The sequence below is a fragment of the Octopus bimaculoides genome, chromosome 1, assembly GCF_046866305.1.
Source record: "Octopus bimaculoides isolate indiv1 chromosome 1, ASM4686630v1, whole genome shotgun sequence".
In the NCBI taxonomy this organism is placed as follows: domain Eukaryota; kingdom Metazoa; phylum Mollusca; class Cephalopoda; order Octopoda; family Octopodidae; genus Octopus; species Octopus bimaculoides.
The window spans coordinates 156,260,172-156,282,762 of record NC_142928.1 but is presented as its reverse complement, the minus strand read 5'-3'; the positions used below and the strand labels follow the sequence as shown (position 1 = coordinate 156,282,762).

Here is a 22,591-nt window from a genome sequence, read left to right as displayed (position 1 = left end):
TACAATGTCATTCTATCGTTCAAATCTCAAAGTTACAAGATAATGCATGTTTAATTCAAAACAATATGAAAAATAAGCATTACATTTGACAGAGTAATCTAAATGCTAAAGGGTTAAAGTATTTTAACTAAGACAATTATCATAATTGTTCAAAATATATCTATAAAGTTGAGTATTAAAGTCTTATTGCACCTTAATCAGATTTTCTAATGTGAATAGGTACTTTCAAATAAAATCTTATGACTTCAAGTTAAAGCATATAATTAGTTCTATATTTAAGAGATGAGGAATTATGTACATTATTTACATTTGACGGATATTTGTCCTCATCTTGCTTGTTGTTAACACAACATTTTGGCTGATATACCCTCCAGCCTTCATCAGGTGTCTTAGGGAAATTTTGAACCTGGGTTCTCATTCCCAAGGTACTTTTCGATATTATTATTATTATTATTATTCAGGTCACTGCCTGGAATCGAACTTGGAATCTTGGGGTTAGTAGCCTGCACTCTTAATCACTATGCCATATGCCAGTGAGCAATTATGGAGTGAATTTTAGGGCTTATAAATCTAATATTCTCCTATCCTTCCTGAAAACCGGTTCCCATATGCTACTCATATCTGCATTTGGTCTGCTTAGGAGATTGTTGTGTCCTAGCATATGTGTTGCTTCTTTTAGTTTTCATATTTTCCAGTGGTGTTCTCTGTCTATCATTTTAACTTCATCCCACAGGGGTGGGGGGGTATCCATTTTTCCATACATAATCAGCTATACCCAATTTATCAATATCTCCTCATGTCACAGCTTTGCGATGTTCCTCTACCCTTATTTTGAGGGGGTGACATGTTTCACCTTTGTATAACCTACCACAGCTGCATGGGATGGAGTACACACAGTTTTTGGTCATATTCTCTTCTGTTGGTGGTTCTACTCGAAGGAGATATTTGCGAAGTGTTGTATTATTCTTGAATACTGTCCTGATGTCATATGGGCCACAAATCTTTTGTATCTTTTCGGAGAGGCCTTTCACATAGGGTAGACAGACTGTGGACAGTTTATTGGTTTCATCCTCTCTTTTCTTCATAATTGGAGTGGATAGTATGTTTTTGGGGTAGTTGTTGCTTAATAGATTGTTACTGAGCTTGATCATTTCTTCGTGATCATTTCTTCGCAAATATCTTGATCATTTCTTCGCAAATATCTCCTTCAAGATATGAATAGCATATGCGAACTGGTATTAAGGAAGGAAAGGAAAATATTAGATTTATAAGCCCTAAAATTCACTCCATAATTGCCCATGGGCATATGGTGTAGTGGTTAAGAACACAGGCTATTAACTCCAAGATTCCAAGTTCGATTCCAAGCAATGTCCTGAATAATAACATCAAAAAATACCTTAGGAATAAGAACCCAAGTTCAAAATTTCCCCAAGACACCTGATGAAAGCTGGAGGGTATATCAGCCAAAAAGTTGTGTTAACAACAAACAAGATGAGGACAAATATCCACCAAATATAAATAATGTAAATAATGTACATATGATTAGTGACTGAATCAATGTGAAAAGTCCCAAAATTAAGGCAAGAAAAGTTGAATGAAGCAAACTACTAAGTTATTATTTTGCTGTATTTTTCTTTGAGTTTTAGATTTTTTTTAAAGAGAAGCAAATAGCAGGCTAGAAGAAGGAATCTGTGCTTTGTTAAAGTGCATCTAAGCGACCAAAAATGTTGTAGTAGTAGTAGTAGTAGTAGTAGTAGAAGTAGAAGTAGTAGTAGTAGTAGTGGTGGTGGTGGTGGTGGTGGTGATGATGATGATGATGATGATGAGGAGGAGGAGGAGGAGGAGGAGGAGGAGGAGGAGGACAATAATGATAGTGATGATGATGATAGTGACAACAAATATTAATAGTATTAAAACTTGATGGCAGAAATGTTACAGTTACCTGGTAAGGTCATCACTATGAGTGGCGTGATCCGTATCTTCTTCGTAATTCTCACTCTGTAACAATGACTCTAAACTGGGAGCAGCTGATAATGCTTTAAATCCAGTATTTGATGTCCTTTCGGCCTCATGTACTTTTTCCATATACTCAATCTGCTCAGTAATACTATTACGTTTCCTGTCACTAACGTTTTCTTCGGCAATTTCAGAGGCAGTCTTCACTTCATCTTCAGTAACTGGCTGTGTTTTATAACGTTCTCGCTTCTTTCTGTCGATGTAACGCTTTGCTCCACTAGCACACTTTTTGGATTTTTCTTCTAGCTTTTGAAAGATACAGGCTCTGGCAGCAACACTAAGATGAGTAATGTCATCGTCTTCTATGTCAGCATCAATTGCTAGGTTTTTCATACTATCAGAACCCTGAGAGTCTCTCTCAAAATCTGAGCAAGATGAAACAATTCCAGAATCAGTTTTATAATCCCTTAGAGCTTGCATTGCAGACTTAAAGTTATCCAACCCAACAGTCTCTCCTTCAGGGATGGCCATTAGCTCAGCTGCTGTAACTGGCAGAGTTTTATACCTCTCTCTCTTTTTCTCTGACATTTTCTCAGGTATGTAAGGCTGTGGATATTCAGTTTTCTTCCCAGGATATGTTTTACGTTGCTTTTCTTGATCTTTCAATTGTTCAAAGATGTTAATAGATGACCGTTTCATCACCAAAGCTCGGAAATTACTCACAGTTTCCAAACTGTAAAAAAAGTACTATCTGATCAGGAACTATTATAATACAAGATTCTAAACCCCAAGAGCTAAGCTTATGTATAGAAGATTCTCTTAAGTGCATTAAATACGAAAATCATAAAATAAAACTTAATTTGAACGTAAAAATAATAAAACATATTTAAAATATTTATACAACCAAATAAGTTTAAAATGAAATATTTTTAGTTTAATCTACATGGTAGAAATAAATGGTTAAATGCCCAGCATAAGTTTACTTATTTATTCAAGTAAATTTTATAAAATTAGATAAAATAAGATAGGTATATAATGAATTGGTTACACATTAATATCACAGCAAACCAATTATATTTATAATAGGCATCAGTATGTGACTGCAAGTAATGATATTGTTTTAACACTTTTGTCAAAATTTAAATGTAAAAATATAATACATATGATAGTAATTAATTAGTTAATGTAAAACTGAATTCTAACATTTTTAAAAGATTAAAGTAAAATCCATAATTCTAAATTTTAATAAATTAAAGACCTGTTCAGTGTACAAAGTGTCTAAGATGAAAATATAGTCCTCTTCTTCTTCATTCAATACAAAGCAAAATAAATACTCTATATATTTATTCTTCTGTTTTCTAATTAATTAGGTGATCATCTTGAGCATTTCTATTGAAACTCTCTCAGACTCTTTTGATGTAGTTGTACAAATTATTTTCTAAACCATGTAATCAAGGTTCAGTATCAGAAGTTGCAATCATTAATAAACACTAACTCCAGCAATTGTTAAGAATGACCAAAAGAATTCAGTTGTAAACTATTCTGCCAAATTTTTATCAATTGATTCTTTAAAAATAAAATTTATAATGTTTGAAATATGCTATTCAACTCATTATGTTGCATATAATTCCAGTCCTATATCCAAAAGAACAAAATGCTAAAACACTAAATGAAAGCTATGAGAATTAATATTCTCAACTATACACATTTTAACATGAATTAGAAAACATTTTGGTTTAACATTTCCCAATTTCTTTTTAAAATTCTAATTTCTATTAAATTTTATCAACATTTAGAAAATGGTATAAGGATACAAGTGATTTATATTTTGAAACAACACAGAGAAATAATTTCTATGTTATTGATATTGCCACTATTAAAAACTACTAAGGCAGCAAGCTGGCAGAATTGTTAGCACGCCAAGTAAAATGCTTAGCAGCATTTCATCAGTCTTTACATTCTGAGTTCAAATACCACTGAGGCTGAATTTGCCTTTCATCCTTTCAGAGTCGATAAAATAAGTATCAGTTGAGTTGATGTAATCGATTTAGCCCTCCCTTGAAAATTGCTGGCCTTGTGCCAAAATTTGAAACAATCATTAAAAACTGCAACCCTTAGTCGTTAATAAAGAAATTATCATTAAAAACTGCATTAAACTGTTTTGCTAATTTTCCTTTGAACTCTCAGATTATTTATAACACAAATTTACTTATATTTTAGTCTCATTTACTTTTATTTTATATAAAATATATAAGTATAAAATACTGAATTGCTAGAAATGGTTAAATTAAACCTTTCAGAATTATTTATCTATTTATAACAATTGTTTGTTTGGTTTGAACAAAGAATTTGAAGTAAAAGCCAAAAAAGTAAAACTTATAATTTGAACAAAACAAAATTTAAATATATAACAAATGTAAGAAAAAATAATAAGATTTCATAATATACAAGAAACATCTTAAAACAAAGTAACCATTTTCCCATAACTCTTGTAAAATTAATAATATAAAAGAAGACAATATTATCTTGTATAATTAATTAAGTATTACTTATAAACAATCATAATTCTTTCTAATTAGAATATTTAGAAAATATTGCGAAATAGTTTCCTTTTATGTATTCAGACACATACTTGCCATCGCAATAAACTTAAAAGTTTGCATTGTAATTACCAATGTAAAAACTAAATTTAAACAAAAAGGATGCTTGAAAATATACAATATGTATTGTACTACAACATCGAAGGTGACAAACTTCATGCTAAGGATTATTACTATATAACTATTCTTACCTATCAGCTTCTTTCACCTCTTCTTGTGTAACGGGTTGTGTCCTGGACCGCCAGTCATCTCGACCCCGTTGATATTTCTTCCTCCTTTCCTGGGAGGCTTCTTTACTAAGAGCCAAATCACTTAATTTATTAAAAAGTTCTTCAGGTAACATAGTCTTCTTTTGAACATCTTCAAAGTAAGTTCTACTAACAGATCCTAACCTGAAATTTAGAATTAGAAAATTTTGTTAAAAATGTATTTGAAAAGAGAGTTTGGGATTGTTTCTAACAGGAAATACTAAATGAAAGGAAACTAGATCTGTTTAACCAAAACAAGGATTACAAAACAGAAACCCAAGTAACAATAGTGATGATGCAAAGATAACAATAATAATTGTCTAGAAGCATATTATTTTTTTAAAAAAAGCATAAAAAGGAGTTGAGATCAACTGAAATATTTTGAAATTTCCTACTACAAACAACAACAACATAAAAAAGAAAGTAATAATAATAATGAAGATTTCTTTACTTTAGCACAAGATCAATTACACTGCACAACAAATTTCAGGGTCAAGAAAAAAAAACATAGTTCTCATGTACATTTTATTATGAAGTTGATTGTGCTAAATTCAAATTTTATAACAAAAATTTCCCATCATGTCACATTTTCTTGTAAATTACCGACTTAATAACTATGCAATTTATACCAATTTCCACGATACCATAAGTTTATTTTGCTCCCAAAGTCAGATTATATATGTCCATTGTAATATAATGAATCGGCATGTTTGTTAGCATTATATAATGTACAAGCTGAATTACCCGGCATTGCCCAGGTTACTGCTGTTCTTATTCAGATTAGTAAACAATAAATATGAAGATATATTCTTTTTCTCATAATTATTTCAAAATATCTATATTTTATTTTAAAATATCCAAACTTTAATGACAATAGAATTTAAAACTGAAAATCTGTCAATCTTGAAGCACCTCAGAGTAAACAATATTCATTGTGTAATTTTTTGTTGGTATCGAAATGAGTAAATTGTTGTTGCTTCCAACTCATGAACAACCAACATAGAGTTGGCCATAGGCGAAGTATGTACTAGAGAGATGAAGCTCAACTGCATTAAGGGATTGATCCTGATATTTGTGAATTGAAATACCAAAACTTAGTTTGACTGGAAACTGAAGCCTCTTAAATTCAAATGAAACATCTGTAGGTATGACAGGAAATAAAGAATTTTGGAATAAAGACTAGCTGTTATGAGAGCTCCATCAAAAAAGTGTTACAAGGGGGCAACCTGTTAGAAATCTTCCAATCCAGGTAGCTATATTAAGTTGAAACTGTAGATGGAAAGCTTTGCCATAAATTTCTAATTCCACACAAGGAAATAATGTGGACTGTTATTAATTCTAGTCAGGGTAGTTAATGTTACATGCCATAATCACCTAGCTATCTCAAAGAGAGGTAAAGACACCTTCTAGGAATCCCCTCATTCTTTGGACTCGTGTTAGTGAGGAAAAGATTGCACTTAAATTCTTTACATGTTCCATCTACCAGAAAATGTCCTTATCCCAAATGCTAAAAGTTTGAAAACTAAAAATCAAAACTGGAAAAATAAAAAGATTTAGTTATTTTAAATTATCAATTTTCCTTCTTTATCTAATAAAATGTACTACTTACCCCCACCCCACCCCACCCAACTTAACTTACAATACCTTACAATTAGTAAGCAAGTTTTAGAAACCAATTGAAAATTATGGATTATCTCCCTTATATTTAACAGCATATTTATTTTCAAAAGAAATGAATGCTTTCTTTATCAACTATTTGTGTATCACTTCACTTGGTTATTTAATAGTAAGAAAAACATGAGAGACAGGAAGTAGTAGATTCCAACAGTCATTAATTATTTGTTGTTATTTTCTTGATTAATTAATATTATCCCGAAAAATTCAAATATATGCAAAGGTTTAAGATGAGTCAGAAAATTGACAAATATTTTTAGTATATCTGTTAAGAGAACAATGAATTGTGTACTTCTCAGCTGCTTGTTTCTGAGTTACTTCACTTCATTTGACAATAGAAAAGACATGAGGACAAAGAAGCTATAGACCCTAGATAAAATACTAACTATTTTCATGTTTAATATTTATTTCTAATAAATATATGCAAAAAGTTTAGACGAGTCAGTGGTCATGGATAAATATTTTTAGTTCTGCAAAGCAGCAAAAGCAAGATGCAATATGATAGGACTGATCTGCATCAAGGACAAAATGAGACAATTTGTTGTGTAGCCTTATAGAAGTAAGGGAAGGTGAAAGTAATATGTGAAGAGGTTGTTGAATGTGGAAAATAAATGGGATGACTACATCAATAGCAATTCAGATATAGGACATCAAAGGTAATAAAGGAGAAAGAAGAAGAGAAAAATCAGTAAATAAATTAAAATACAAAATGTAAAACACATAACAATTAAATTTACCTTGATCTCGGTGTTTTTGGAGTAGCAGCTCCCGATGTTGATGAAATTTGAGTTTCCATTTGAGAAATTCTTTCTGATACTGACAGCGTTTTTTCTTCAGGTTTTTCATTAATAACCTCTGATTGTAAAGAATCTTGTCTAAAATATATAAGAAACATAGATGTAAGATCTTGATACAATAGAGAACAATTTCTTTATACTACCAGCTGAATACCAAAACAGAAACAAATAAAAAGATTGCATTATATCCCCCAAAACATGCATTAAACAGTATTTAAATGTATAACTGAAAAAAGAAATTCATAAATTTATATGCATACAATTATGCAAAGGTTTTAATTAAGGAGTGCATGAATTTATAAAGATTATAAAGAAGCGAAATTTCATAAACAAGTCATGTAAATCAAAAAGCTTCAATTGGTAATGGATGTAAGTACTAAATTTATTTTTTCCCCTTGCACTTAAGTTCTAAAAGCTTGTTTTAATACATGTGTATATACATAATCATGTATATGTGAGCATATATATGAAATGGGGAGAAGAGGAGAATCTAAGCACTTTTGATTTAAGAAACTAAATGAGTTCAGTTTATAAATGTTAGAATGTTAGCCTGAAGAATTTTTCAATAAAAAAGTAATCAAGGTAAAAAAAAAAGAAAGGCTATTGTCACGAATGAAATGCTATGAATAAAACAAATAAATAATGTTATTTTTCTATTTTGATAATCCATGTTAGTAATAAGATTTGAAAGATTCAAAATTTGTCAGAGAGCTTGATAAATTTTAAATCTTTGTCAAGAGGGAAACTCTTAAATGATCCTTCACTGTATTTGGGGTATATGGACTCCAAACTGAAAAGGGGACATAATGTAGGCTCCCTTTTTTGTGGCTGTGGCACAGTTAAAGTCATGGGTCAACAGTTAGCTTGCTTTTATTGGATTCCTCCTGTTGTTTGTTTGATTTGAGAAATAACATAAAGAATGCACAAGATTGTATAAAAAAAGCAATTGGTTAAGTTTGATACAGACACAAAATAGTAATTAGCATTAATCTATGCTGTCATTGTTCTACCAAGTGAAAAACATTTTATTTTTAGCTGCTTAAATTAATAAAAAGAAGTGTATTTAATAGGTCAAATTAAGCATAATGATAGTGCTTTACTACTCTATTAGTGGTCACACTAATAGAGGAGTAAAGTAGTTCAGATCTCTCCTTAAGTGCTTAATTAACTATTCATTGGAATCAATTTCATACTATGAAACTACTGACATTATAATCAATCTTGACAGTCATCTGAGAAATGTTTCAGTAACCAATACCTTATAATACTAACTTACCTTTGAGAAAGAAAACATAGTGATAAAAGGAATGGGACCAATATTTGACTCCCTATCAGTAATGACAAATTGTAAGGGAAATATCTGGATTCTTATTAATAAAGAAATTAGAAAAAAGTGCACATAAATTCACCTTAGCAATCAGTTTAATGAAGCTTTTCAAGTTCATTTTATTCTCAGCTTCTTAGACTTCATCAAGATTCTTCTAGCATTAATTCATTACCTTCATATTTGGTTGTGAAATGTTCATTGGGGTAAACATGGTTTCTATTTTCAGGCAATCTCTGTTAATTAATTTGCTAACATACAACTATTTGAATTTAAAAGAACAGCTTCTGGTCAAAATCCTTGAATATGCAGGAGTTCCATGTCCTAACAATTCAGGAATTATTTTTGGCCCTTTATGTGCCAATCTGGCTGAGAATGTCGATGGTCACATATAACAAATCCTCAAAAATTCCATAATTTCATGTAGGAATTCTATTGCTAAATTTTATTCTAAATATCAGCTCATTATATCAATAAATTAAAATGTTATAATAATTATCTAAAACCTATCTTGCCTAAAATCTTAACTATTTTAAAAACTGAAATGCATATGTAGTTGATGATTACTAGAAATACAATATAAAGTTAATCTGTAGGAAAGAAATGGGCAACAATAATATATACTCTGGGTAAGGTTCTAAGTTAAAATCTACTGAATCAAAATTTTTAATTTATCAAAAGTGATTAGACAACTGATATGCTGGACAATCAAAAGTTAAAGATGCTTGATAGCTATAATGGGTCACAGGGAAACAACAATTTCTAAGACTTAGGAAAAGTAATTAGTGATGGGAATTAAGCAAGTAACAATATTATAGATTTAACATATTGGTATCAGCCAGAGAAACTCAGTTGTGAAATATCAAAAAAAGTTTTAATAAAGTTTTTAAAGCTAGATGGAGCATTTATTTTAATCTTAGGAGAAACATTGCTTACTCCAGAATCATAATTTTAAATAAAGTATAACACTGATTATCATAAGTATCAGTAAACTTACCGAAGAAACTGACTTTCATCAAAAACATCTTGTTCAGAAGTATAATCATCAATTTCCTCTTTACTTCTCCTGGACTGGAAGACTTCTGCTAACTCTGGATCCAATTCTTCAGAACATGAATTTTGCTTGTGCAGAGAAGAAGTGCGCTTTAAGATACCTCGATGAATGCTTAAGTGAGGAGTATCAATTGAACCTTCACTTTTCCTATGTTTAGAGATTTGTGATACAGTATTTGGAGTAGCTGGTTTTTTTATCTCATCTCTATTCTCATCATTGTCTTTTGATGTTTTTGTTGACATGATGAGCGTTGAGGAAGTAGTTGATACAGATCTTTCTAATGATTTGTCTTTTATGTCAGATGTTGAAAAAGGTGTCTTTTTATTAGTGTCTATGATTTTCTCTGAAGCCCCAGTGAGGCCTACAACATTAGTATCAGAAGAAACATCTGTTTTAGTGCCAGAAGATAATACTTTAGTGTGAGCTGTATCCTTAGATTCAGTGACTGCTATATTTTCTAAGGTTCCTGTTAAAGTCGCTGATGTTTGTGTAGGAAGGGATGTTTTTGTGGTTTTAGATAAAGAAATATTAGTTTGTGCCATTGATGAAATATTTGTTTTATCTAAATCAGCAGCTGTAGGTGCATATACATTACTGTTCATTGTCATATCAGACTTCACAGTTGGTGTCTCAGAAAACTTGTCCATACTACTGATGTCAGATGGAGTTGATAGATCTTTAATGTTTACAGTACTCTGCACTATAGAACTGGTTTCAACAGTATTAGCTTTGTGGATTTCCTTAGATGTTTTATTAGCTTCTATAGTTGCTGTTTTCATTTTTTCAACAGTTCCATTCATTGCTGCTAAATTCACACCTTGAATCTTATCCACAGATTTCGTAATATCAGTGGGTTTAGTTATAGTGGGCTGAGTGACAGCTGTGCTGGTGGATGAAGTTTCAGTTGGAGTGGTCATACTTTTTGTTACTGTCACTGTTTCTGTTGTTTTAGATATTGGTGCTTTTGTTGTTGTTATTGTGATTGTGTCGGTATTCTTACTTGCAGTAGTCACTATTTTTGAGGCTACAGCTATACCTTCAGATGTAAATGCAACTGGTGTTGGAATCACAGCTGTGGCACTAGCTTTTGGTCCTGTAATTGAGTCAGTAGCACTTGATCTTTCAACAGAGGTAGTTACAGTTTTAGGTTCAGAAATTATTTGTTTGGTCTTAATACTTGGATCTATACTTGCAACTGTAGTAACTACAGCTGTCTCAGTTATCTTTCCTGCAGTAGGCAATTCTTGAGGAATCCCAACAAAATCAGTGTGTTTTTCTACAACAGAGGTCAAGTTATCAGTCACAGTAGCATCTATAGGTTTTGTTGTAGTTTGTATTATTTTGGGAGACATTGTAGTCTCTGGAGATTTTAAAGTAATACCAGTTGTTTTGCTAAGTACAACGTTATTTGCATTAGTAATTGTAGCAGGCATTGCTTTAGAAGCTGATGTTACACTTGCATCTGTGACTGTTGTTGTAACAGGAAGTGTTTTAAGAGAAACTGTGCTATCTGTGGATTTTGTTGTAGTTTGAATTGTACTTGAAGATGTTGTGGCATCTAACATTTTTGTTGTAGTAGGTGTTGGTTTAGAAATTGCTGTAATTTCTGTAGGTTTTGTTTCCAAGCATGCTGTTTTGATATCTGTGGTTTTTGCTTTAGTTGATGCTATTACAGGAGCCATTAGGGTATAAGGAACTTTTTGATCCACCTCTGTAGCTGTGTTCATTGTCACAGTTGATGGTATTTGAGAAGCTGCTGTAGAATCTGTAATTTCTGTTGCTGTAGGTTCTGATTTTGAAGCCACTGTTGTATGTATGAGCTTTGTTGCAGTTGGTAAGGCTTGAGGGGCCATCGTTGTATCTAAGCTCTTTGTTGTAGAGGTCAAAGTCTGAAGAGGGTCAGTTGTACTAGAGGTTTTAGTGGTCGTTGTCATAGTAGTTGCTATTTTAGGACCTATTGCTGAGTCTGTTGTCTTTGGTACTGTTGTTGGTGTCTTTAGAATCAGTGTAGTATTACTGACGCTTGTTGATGAAGGTGTTGTGTCAGCAGCTAGTTTAGTATCACTGATATTTGTTGGAGTGGTGGAAGCCACTATTGCAACAGGAGCTGTTTTAGGAACCAATGTTGCATTAGTGGTTTTTGTTACAACAGATTCCGTTTTAAGAGCTACTGCAGCATCAACAGTTTTCATTGGCACAGGTGCTGTTTTGGGGGCCACTGTAGCATCAACAGTTTTTGTTACCACAGGTGCTGTTTTGGGGGCCACTGTAGCATCAACAGTTTTTGCTACCACAGGTGCTGTTTTAGGAGCCACTGTAGCAGCAATCGTTTTTGTTGCCACAGGTGCTGTTTTGGGGGCCACTGTAGCATCATTCGTTTTTGTTGCCACAGGTGCTGTTTTGGGGGCCACTGTAGCATCATTCGTTTTTGTTGCCACAGGTGCTGTTTTGGGGGCCACTGTAGCACCAATCGTTTTTGTTGCCACAGGTGCTGTTTTGGGAGCCACTGTAGCATCAATCGTTTTTGTTGCTACAGGTGCTGTTTTGGAGACCACTGTTGTACTAGGAGCTTTTGTTGTAACAGATGATGTTTTTGAAGCTACTGTAGTATCAGTAGATTTTGTTACAACAGGAGCTCCTTTAGGAGCCAATGTAGCATCAGTGGTCTTCTTGGCAGCAAGTGCTGATTTGGAAACCACTGCAGTATTGGTGGTTTTCATTACAGTTGGTGATGTTTTAGGAGTTACTGTTGTAGTTGTAGTTTTTGCAGCAGTTAGTGCTGTTTTAGAAACTCCTAAAGCATCAATGCTCTTTGTTGCACCAGGTACTGTTTTTGGAACTGTTGCACCATCAGTACTTTTGGTTGTAACAGATGGTGTTTTGTTAGTCACCTTAGCACCAATGGTTTTTGATATATCATGAGAAACTAGTTTAGATCGTAAATCTACATCTTCGTTTTTATTCGTGTGAACCAATTTATTTTTTATAGACAGTCCTCCAGAATGTATATTGTGAGTTGTTTCTGCAGTATTTGATAATTTTATTGCATTTTTTGATGAATAAAGAGATTGTTGAACATGATCTGTGGTAAAATCATTCTTCTGAGGCTCAGTGGGTATTGAAGAGATATTTGGCTGTTGAGAATCCATAGCTTTTGAACTAGTGCTTCGCACTTTTGCATAAGATGGTATCTTAGGTTTTGCATTGCAAATAAATCTTTCACTTTCACTTGTTAATTCTCTTTCTGATTCTGAAGTAGTGATATTACTAATTCTCTTTCCTTCTAAACCAGTAGCAGAAGTACCAGGTATATTACGTGCTGCATAATAAGCATTTTGTGAGCTCATTACATTGACATTAGAAGGTTCAGAAAATGTCTTATTACTTGTTGAACCATCAGAAACAGACAAATACTGAAAGTTAAAAGAAAAAAAAAAATTCAAAATGAATATTCTTTTACTAGCTCCAGCCACTGAACTGTGGCCACAGAATATCATTATATACAGATAAACTTTTAAAAGATAGTTGATAGAATTTAATAGAATAAATGATAAAGTTTACAAAATATACAATTAAATTATTCTCTTTGAGAATATACAAAACACTAACAGATAGAGAATGGACAAATGCTAGATCTATGAAACAAATAAGGGCAAGATCCTTTAATGAGTTACGCACTGGTTGTTCTGGTGAGAAATTATTTGTATATTAAACAGCATCATCACCCAGGTGCTAGAAGCGAATTGACATTCATTAACCTCAGCAACTCATTATTACTAACACAATTACAACTAACATTTAAAATATAAAGGAGAGAAAATAAAACACACTTTTCAGTTCTATTCTCATCAGTATTAAGTTGTAAAAACAAAATATAGATACAATCTATTCCAATCAAAGATTACAGAAAACAGAAAGAAATATGACAACTAAGCAATGGGAATAATATACTTTAGCTACATAGTGTCCTTTTAGTTCATAAAACATATATAAACTTTGCTGTACTAGTTAAATATATATAACTCAACAGTTGTAAGGAAACATTTATTAAAAAAAACATTAAAACATGCGTATATCTTGTATAGACTGTAATACAACCTCACTTGCCTGTTTTCTTCTACGACAGTAAATTTACAATGCTTCAAGGAAAACCAAAGTAACCTAAATGAAAGTATACTAAATCTTTCCTCCCTAGAAATATCTCAACAGGTTACAAGCCAATCCCATCCGCTTTGGCCTTAAATATTTTGAAACAAACAAAACAGCATTGTATTTATAGCTAACAGATAAATATAAAAAATAAATGTATTTATCACATTTCTGCAACAAAAAGTGCTGTCTTACATAAAATATTTACAGTTTAATATCAGGTACCAGATAGGAAAATTGTGTGAATGATCCAAGATTTGACAGTTTGAATAAATTTTAGAAATAGATAAACACCCGAGTAATGTAATGAATTAGAAACAAGTAATAAATGTAAACAACAATCTGAAGCAGCTAATTAGGAAAATGTAACAATTTCTAATTTGTAAATCCTTTTATAATAGTTGCAAAAGAAGCTAAAATATAAAGTTCAGTTAATATTTAGTATTTTTATACCATTGATAACTTAGGCTTATGCTAATAATAGTCGATACAATTCTGAAATAAGCTAGTAATAAATAGAATAATGAGTGGAGAGTTAATGCCATCTTTAATTTTCATCAATATATTTTCTGATTGATTTCAGTTCTAATAGCTAGCTTGACACATGCATTTTTTTTTTCTTAGTTCACACCAATACTAAAGGTAATGTATTCTCTAAAATTAAACATTTGTTGTCTTTCCTTACCACTTAATAAAACTGAGTACATTTGTGTGTATCTTCCCCACAACATATCCTCCTAATACCCCATCTCTCTACCTGTGCCCATTCACTACATTCCCTCCTCCATCTCCCACTCTGTTTTGCAATCTCAGAATTTATCCACCCACTCACCCCTCCCATCCTCAGTCCACTTCACCATATACACCTTCCCGTAACTTGAGGATATACCGATCATATCTTCATCTTATATTTCTCTTCACCTGAGGTAGACAGGTTCCTCCTCTACTGCAAAACACACACACACACACATGTATGTACGTGTGTGTGTGTGTGTGTGCACGCGCGCGCACACACACACATGCATGTGTTTACTGAGACGTGGACGCTGAATGCAGGAATGGAGTTAGTACACTCCACTAGATGCGCAATGTGAGTGTGCCTGATTGATAAAGCGCAAATGTATTGAGAAAAATGTTAGTCATAAGAGGAATTATATGTAGCATGCAAGAGAGATGACTACATGTGATGTGTATGGATGACAACAGTTGCATAAATAAGTGTCAATTGCTTGAATTGGATGAAACTCGTGGTTGAGGGAGACCCAGGAAGACATGGGGTGAAATACTGAGGGCTGATTTCAAGATGTTGAGCCCTATGGAGGAGATGACAAAGGACCAAGATGAGTGATGTTTTACTGTGCTCAAGATGACTCATTACAACAAAAATTATATCCTAAAACCACTCATTACAACAAAAATTGTATCCTAAAAGCCCTGTCACTTGGATCTATACTTGCAACTGTAGTAACTACAGCTGTCTCAGTTATCTTTCCTGCAGTAGGCAATTCTTGAGGAATCCCAACAAACCCTAACCCTAACCCTAACCCTGTTCCCTGACACATCAAGCATTTCTTCCCCATTATTTGTGGTACTAAGCAGTTGTTGTACTCACCCGAGGGCAATATCACAAATATTACATTTTATCCCCTCCAAAAATTTAACATTAACCCCTACCTCCACTTGTTTACTCCCTCATCACACTCTTAAAGCATCCATTCTCTCATCCCCTCCCATGATCCACTGTGCATGTCTCTTCTTATGTTCACCTTCTTGTTCCTTGAGAGTTTGTTCTAGTACCCCATCATTATTTTTGCCTTATCTCCTCTATAACAAAACACCTGTGCTTCTCCCTTTCAACAACTGGCATACAGCCACCCATCACCACCTTTCCATCCCAAATATTCCCTTTTAATAGTAGGAGCTTTTTCCTTTTCTTTTTACTCTGTTTTTTTGCTGTCATACAAGTTACACAGCAATCTCACTAGTGCAAGTAGTATGAAAAAAGCACTCAGTACATTCTCTGGAAAGTGGTTGGCATTAGGAAGGGAATCCAGCAATAGAAGCCATGTCAAAGATGACACTAGAGCTCAATGTAATCTTGCAGCTCAACATTCCTTATCAAACCATCCTACCCATGCCAGCATGGAAAGTGGACATTAAATGAGGATGATGGTGGTGTGTGTGTGTGTGTGTGTGTGTGTGTGTGTGTGTGAGTGTGAGAGAGAGAGAGAGAGAGAGAGAATGCAGATTAAAACCACAAACCATCATGCCTTCTTCATCAGGCAGTAAGATATGGAAAATGTGGACAATTTCTCTTGCCTAGGCTGTGTAATCAGTAGTGATGTAAGCCTAGAAAGTAATGTAAATTGCAGAATTGGCAAAACGCAGACCATATTTCAGAAACTGCATTAAATCTTGCTGACAACAAGCATCAATGCTGACATGAAAATATGGCTTTAGTTCTGCTAATGGTTTTGTATGTTTGTGACACATAAAAAATGTTGAAGTTGGCCAAAAAGTTAGACATATTGTATCAATGATGTCTAATGAAAAACATCAGAGTTAGCTGGTGGGACAGACTTCAATTGAGAAAATCCTCTCTATGAATTAAATCCCAGCCACTGCAAAAAATCATGGTGCTGCTTTGGCTTTGTCTGGCAAGTCACATTTGCATGCCAATCACTCAACATGTAAATATGGCACTAACATAGACACTGGAAAAAAGAAAATAGGAGAAGAGTCAAGAGCACTTGGAACTGGACATTCTAAGAACACCTCAATGTACAAGGACCTGCAGGAGCAGGAACAACTGCAGATCAACCACACTGGAGGAAGATTATTGCCTTATGAATTTCACAATGTGGAAGGATCTAAGTTTAAGCTTAAGTCTATATGAGGAAATAAAAGTTAGCACTTATTTATCACCATCACTGTGCTTTTCTAAATAAAGTAAAGAACTAAATGCAGAAAAAGACACAACAGAAAGAAAGGATTTAAAATCTACAGATTCAAATTAAAATTTCATTTATACAACATAAATTTGATTTAAAATGAATATCCTACATAAGAGGATTTAATATGAAATTAGAAAAAGCAAGATTACTTACTTCTGAAGCTTCTCTTTCCTCAGAATCTGAAAAGTAAAACAGAGTGATAAAATGTAAAAACAAATACAAAGATAAATGTTCAGCTGGTATTTTTAATTGTAAATCACCAAAGTGATTTAGTAATTGTTAACTGGTTGCTAACTTTGCTGAAATACAGAACAAACAAGTTTCAAAAGTAAACCTCTAATCAGTAAGCCTCAAATAATGATTTCTGATTTAGGCACAAGGTCAACCATTTCGAGAGGAGGAGTTAAGTCAATACTATTGACTCAAGTGGTATTTTATTCTATCAACCCCCAAAAAGAAGAAAGGCAAAGTTTACCCAGATGGGATTTGAATTCAGAATATAAAAGGCCTGAATAAATGCCACAAAGCATGTAATAATTCTATTATTTTGCTCCCTTAGTAAACTTCAAATAATAAAATGATTATCAGTTACCAGTTTTGGAGTACCTGCAAAGGCCTTGAGCACAGACCCTTCTTCAAGACCAAACCAATAAAAATAAAATAACAATTATGAAATACTTCCCAAATTTCAAGAAAATATTTAAGAGCAACTTTGAAATAAGTATGATGTTGAAACTTGCATAAGACTTTTGCACAGAAAACTCAAAATTCATCTATTTACACAACTGAAGGGAGGAAAAATTATAAAATAAATAGTAAAACTATTTGAATAACTATAAACATCATTATACCATAATTTTTTTTTTTATTATTTCAACTACACACAATAAATGGAAGAACATAGCTAGATGATACAACTCAAGAACTAATGTAACCACTGAAAACCAAAAGCCCTTGTCAATCCTACCAGGATTAGTTACTTGAACAAGATACCGTAAAGTATTTAATTTGAGATCACATATAAATATAGCATATAGCTTATTATACTCTAACATAATCCTTTATCTGCTCAATCTCTTTTACAACCCACCAAGCACATGGAACGATTTAATAAGAAATTTCCTTCACATATATATTAAATTAAATATAATTATTAAAAGCTGTTGATGATGCTTCTACATGGTCACTCAACTTTCTAGAAATAGTAGTCAAATCTCTCAAAGTACATCCAGTGTCATTAAAAAAAGTATATACATATTTGATAATGTCATCAATGGTACATTATACCTGAAAAAATAGGTAGGACAGTCATGGTAAGAACCTATTTTATAATAGGTCAGCTTGATCAACAATGATGTGGGCTCCACACAACAAACAACAATAGAATTATTAGATTAACAAGAAAGAATTCTTCTTATCAACTTGTGATAAGCAAACATGTCAAATATTTGCTTTAACACCTATTCTCCTCAGCATAAATGACATTCTCATGTTAATGACATTAATGCTGAATAGACTATACAGATAGCATAAACAAATAATAATAACATAACTAAAAAAATCTGACCAGATGACAATATACTTATCAAAGCACATCAGACACAGCCATATACTAATCTCAACCATGCATGAACAAATAATTAAATCCCAGTTATACAAGAACAGACAAACAGTTAAACCAAACATCCCATGAAGTATTTACAATTAACACTAGGAAACCACATCCATCATAATTGTCTCTGCAGCAATCATTCCAGTGTTAGGAAGGACATCCAGCTATAGAAATCAAGCCAAATCAGACTGGAACCTGGTACAGCTCTCCAGCTTACCAGTTCTAGTCAAACTGTCTCCCCCATGCCAGCATGGGAAGCAGATGATGACAATGAAAATGGTCATATATATCATCATCATCATCACTATCGTCATTTAACATCTGCTTTCCATGCTAGCATGGGTTGGACAATTTGACTGAGGACTGGCGAACCAGATGGCTGCACCAGGCTCCAATCTGATCTGGCAGAGTTTCTACAGCTGGATGCCCTTCCTAATGCCAACCACTCCAAGAGTGTAGTGGGTGCTTTTACGTGCCACTGGCATGAGGGCCAGTCAGGCAGTACTGGCAATGGCCATGCTCAAAATGGTGTTTTTCACATGCCACCTGCACAGGAGCCAGTCCAGCGGCACTGGCAACGACCTTGCTTGAATGTTTTTTCACATGCCACCAGCACAAGTGCCAATAAAGAGACGTTGGTAACAATCCTGCTCAAATGGTGCTATTTACGTGCCACTGGCACGGAAGCCAGACAGCTGCTCTGGCAATGATCATGCTCAGATGGTACTGTTAGCGCTCCACAAGTGCCAGACATCAAATTTTGTTCAATTACGATTTCGATTTCACTTGCCCCAACAGGTCTTCGTAAGCAGAGTTTAGTGTCCAATGAAGTAAAGGTACGAATAAGTGGGCTGGCTACACCACTGGCAGAGGCCACAGATTATGGTCTCACTTGGTTTGCCAGGTCTTCTCACGCACTGCATATTTCCAATGGTCTCAGTCACTAGTCTGCAATGAATTTTTTTTTTAATTTTAAAACTCTGCAAAAATCCAGTACAAATTCTTCATAGTTCAAAATGTTGCTTACTTTTTACTCAACCTGATATATAGTGTGTGTGTGGATGTGTGTGTATGTGTATAATGTATGTGCATGTATGTGTGCATGTGTCCATGTTTGTTGTTTATAGGTTTGATATAGCACTATCACTTAAAATTGGTATGTCATAAAGGTACCTTGGCCACTAGATTAATTATAGACTGATAAAATAAGTACCAAACTGAAATAAGTAATGGCATCAATCAGGACTTATTTCTTTTGAGGGCAGTACTTCAGCATGGTGACAGTCTAATGACTGAAACTGATAAGACAATAAAAAAAAGTGTCTCAATGATATTGACATTTTTTTGGAGCGGGGAATTAAGTTTTCCTTTATATCCTAATAGGTCATCCCATGAATAATGCGGTTTTTTCAATTGCATGAACTAAAAGTCGGAGGGGGGTGGGATAAACTAACTGCATCAACTTGCTATAAAAGCAGGTAGTAATTTTACTCTGTACTTATTCTTAGTGCAAGTTTCAAAGAGTGCAGTTTGATTTTAACAGTTATTTTTTCAAAGCTGTAATGGAAGTGACAAAGAAGCGACTGGTGACGAGAAATGTGCTCTCTATAAAAATGTCAAGTGCTGAAGATAGTGGGTAGGAAAAGGAGAAACACCAGCACCCCAGGCTAAAGAAGATCTTCCCCCACGTAAGATGTTGTTATATGTTTGGTGGGATATGAAAGGTTTAGTCCACTTTGAACTTTTAAGCCTAAATCAAATGGTAACAAAGGAGATCTACTGCAAGCAGCTTGATCAGCTTAAGTCAGCACTAGAAGAAAAATGACCATCTTTGGTTTCAAGACAAAAGGTGTTCTTCCATCAGGATAATGCTCAGCCACATACAGCAAGGATGACATTGCCCCATCTGATTATCATTTATTCCGCAGTCTTCAAAATCATTTGGACAAAAATATATGAATTCTGTAGATGAGATCAGAACAGTACTGGAGGAGTATTTTTCATCATGGACAAGTGAATTTTGGGTGAGGGGCCTTGCATGTCTACTAGATAGATGGAAGAGCATTGTAGAAAATGAAGGAGAGTATATTTTAGATTAAAAAAGAACTTCTTTTAATTTCAATTTTGAAAATAAAAGAAGTATAAAAAAAAAACATTATTTATGGGATGACCCAATATATAATCATTAATGAATTTAATTACCTTTGAAGCTTCACAGGGAGAATGTGAATGAGTCCCATAAAGGAACAAATTATCTGATGTTATCACTAATTGACTGAGAATAAGCTATTAACAAAGTCACACTTCTCTGAACATTTTAATTTGCTTCATAATCCAATACTGTATACTCACAAGTTTATCACAGTTCCAAAACAGAACTGCACTTTTGCACCAACACATTAACTTAGTGTGGCTTTTAATAGAAGTACTACTACACCAACAATGGGAAGTAATACCTTTCTGCAAAGAAGATTGACTAGATGATTTCACCTACTAGGTGTTGTTACTCATTGGTATATAACCAAAACTGTAAGTTAAACAGCTAGTGATTAGACATGATATGAAAGATGTGCTGATTTCTGTTGGCTTCTCATAAATTGACAATATGGCCTGGGTTTAAAAAATTAACAGTTGTTTACAAGGAACAAAATCCAAAAAGGAATTTTCAGAAAACAAAGATGAATCTGAATAAATTAACTGATGTACTGTCAACTTTGCTTTTCATCCTTTCAAGTACCAGTAAAATACTGGAGTTAATGTAGTTTATGCCTTTTCCAAAATCGAAGCATTATGCCAATATTAGAGATCATTATCATTATTTTTAAAGAAGAGGATGCATACAAAGATACCTTTGCATTATAACTCTTGGGACAGGTGTTTGTTTCTATAAGTGTGAGTATAAACTACATCTTTATTCTTTAACTTAGATGTTTTTCTGAGAGTCTAAATAACAGAAATAACTTAGAAATGTCACTGATGATAGCAAATAATTCTTCCTAAGATACAGCACATTTCAGCACGCAATTTCACATCAAAAATTTTGCAAAACGAATTACAAAAACAAAATATCAAAACACTACCAATCAGAAATGTTTTAGATCCCCAAGAACAATCATTTTATAGATAAGTATAAGAGAAGATTGTTCTTCAGTATGAAGTGGATAAACAAGTTACAGAAAGGCTTGTTATCTTTAGGGTAGGAAAATATATCTCTGGCAGCTTTATATCACTTTTGCTGTATTTGATAGTAAAGTTATTAAGCTTAATGTTTATTAACTCGCTTTTGTTATTAAGGTTTAAAAAAAAGACAAGTAAAAATCTATTACTATTACATAAGTTTCATAAAAACAAGAGTAATTTGTTGATGAAACTCCATTAAAAAATAAGAAATAACAAATAAATATTTCAATTAGGTGTTTTTCGTGGGTTTTTTTATTACGTGAAACCATATGAATTCTAGTCTTGAGAAATAGAAACATGCAATCTATAACACAATTGTAAACATTTTTGAACAGATGAAATTGTTAGGAAAGTGAAACTTAAAGATTTAAACTTGCACAAACGAATATAAAACTGGAAAAAGAATATTTAACAAAAGTAGTTGCCACTACAGATACCAAGTTCATATCAATTAGGAAAGTATTAATATTTACATCTATTCTTTTGTAACTAATGATCTCTTTAAGATTAGCTTCCAACTAATGAATTTTGAAGTGGGATTAATACAGGGCTGAAGTAAAAACAAGTACAGGACAATGTAGAATATAGACTAGACCAAGTTAAGTACTTTAACCATTCGGTTAACATGCACTTGTTTAAGTTTGCCATGTGTAATTAACTTTTGCAAGTATTAATGTCTAATTTCAAAGGGTGGATAAAAGCCAATGTCTATCTTTCTTGAACACAGTTTACAATTAGATTACTTACATTTTCTTGTACCACAAAAAATATGTATCAAGACATTCTATGTTAATGTTTTTCAGATCTAATGTTAGAGATGTGCCAACTCGGTAGGCAAGGTAGGTAGTGCCTACCCAGGCTAAAATATATTAATTATTAAATATGAAAAAGTAAATGATTTTCAATCCATTATAAAAAAAAAGTAATTTAATAAATGGAATTCAGTGTATATTCAGTAAATTGCCATTATTTTCCTGTTAGGTAGAATAGCTGCAGTCTTTCAACTACGCACAACCCTATTAGATCTAAATGCCATAAGTTTG

At 33.1% G+C, this 22,591-nt stretch overlaps 1 protein-coding gene across 30 annotated transcripts in view; it reads right to left on the bottom strand.

Moving 5' to 3' along the window:
* Nucleotides 1-22,591, bottom strand: part of LOC106868432 (uncharacterized) — a 266,695-nt gene that overhangs the window by 91,285 nt on the left and 152,819 nt on the right. For 22 of the 30 annotated variants that reach the window (XM_089360655.1, XM_089360688.1, XM_089360725.1 and 19 more), the window contains 5 exons: nucleotides 16,910-16,935; nucleotides 9,597-13,066; nucleotides 7,216-7,353; nucleotides 4,748-4,948; nucleotides 1,943-2,689 (listed from right to left, as the gene is read on the bottom strand). In XM_089360655.1, coding sequence (XP_089216781.1) covers nucleotides 1,943-2,689; nucleotides 4,748-4,948; nucleotides 7,216-7,353; nucleotides 9,597-13,066; nucleotides 16,910-16,935 — 4,582 coding nt within the window. The remainder of the gene's footprint in view (nucleotides 1-1,942; nucleotides 2,690-4,747; nucleotides 4,949-7,215; nucleotides 7,354-9,596; nucleotides 13,067-16,909; nucleotides 16,936-22,591) is intronic. The other 8 variants (XM_089360755.1, XM_089360766.1, XM_089360758.1 and 5 more) reach the window with 1 other exon arrangement.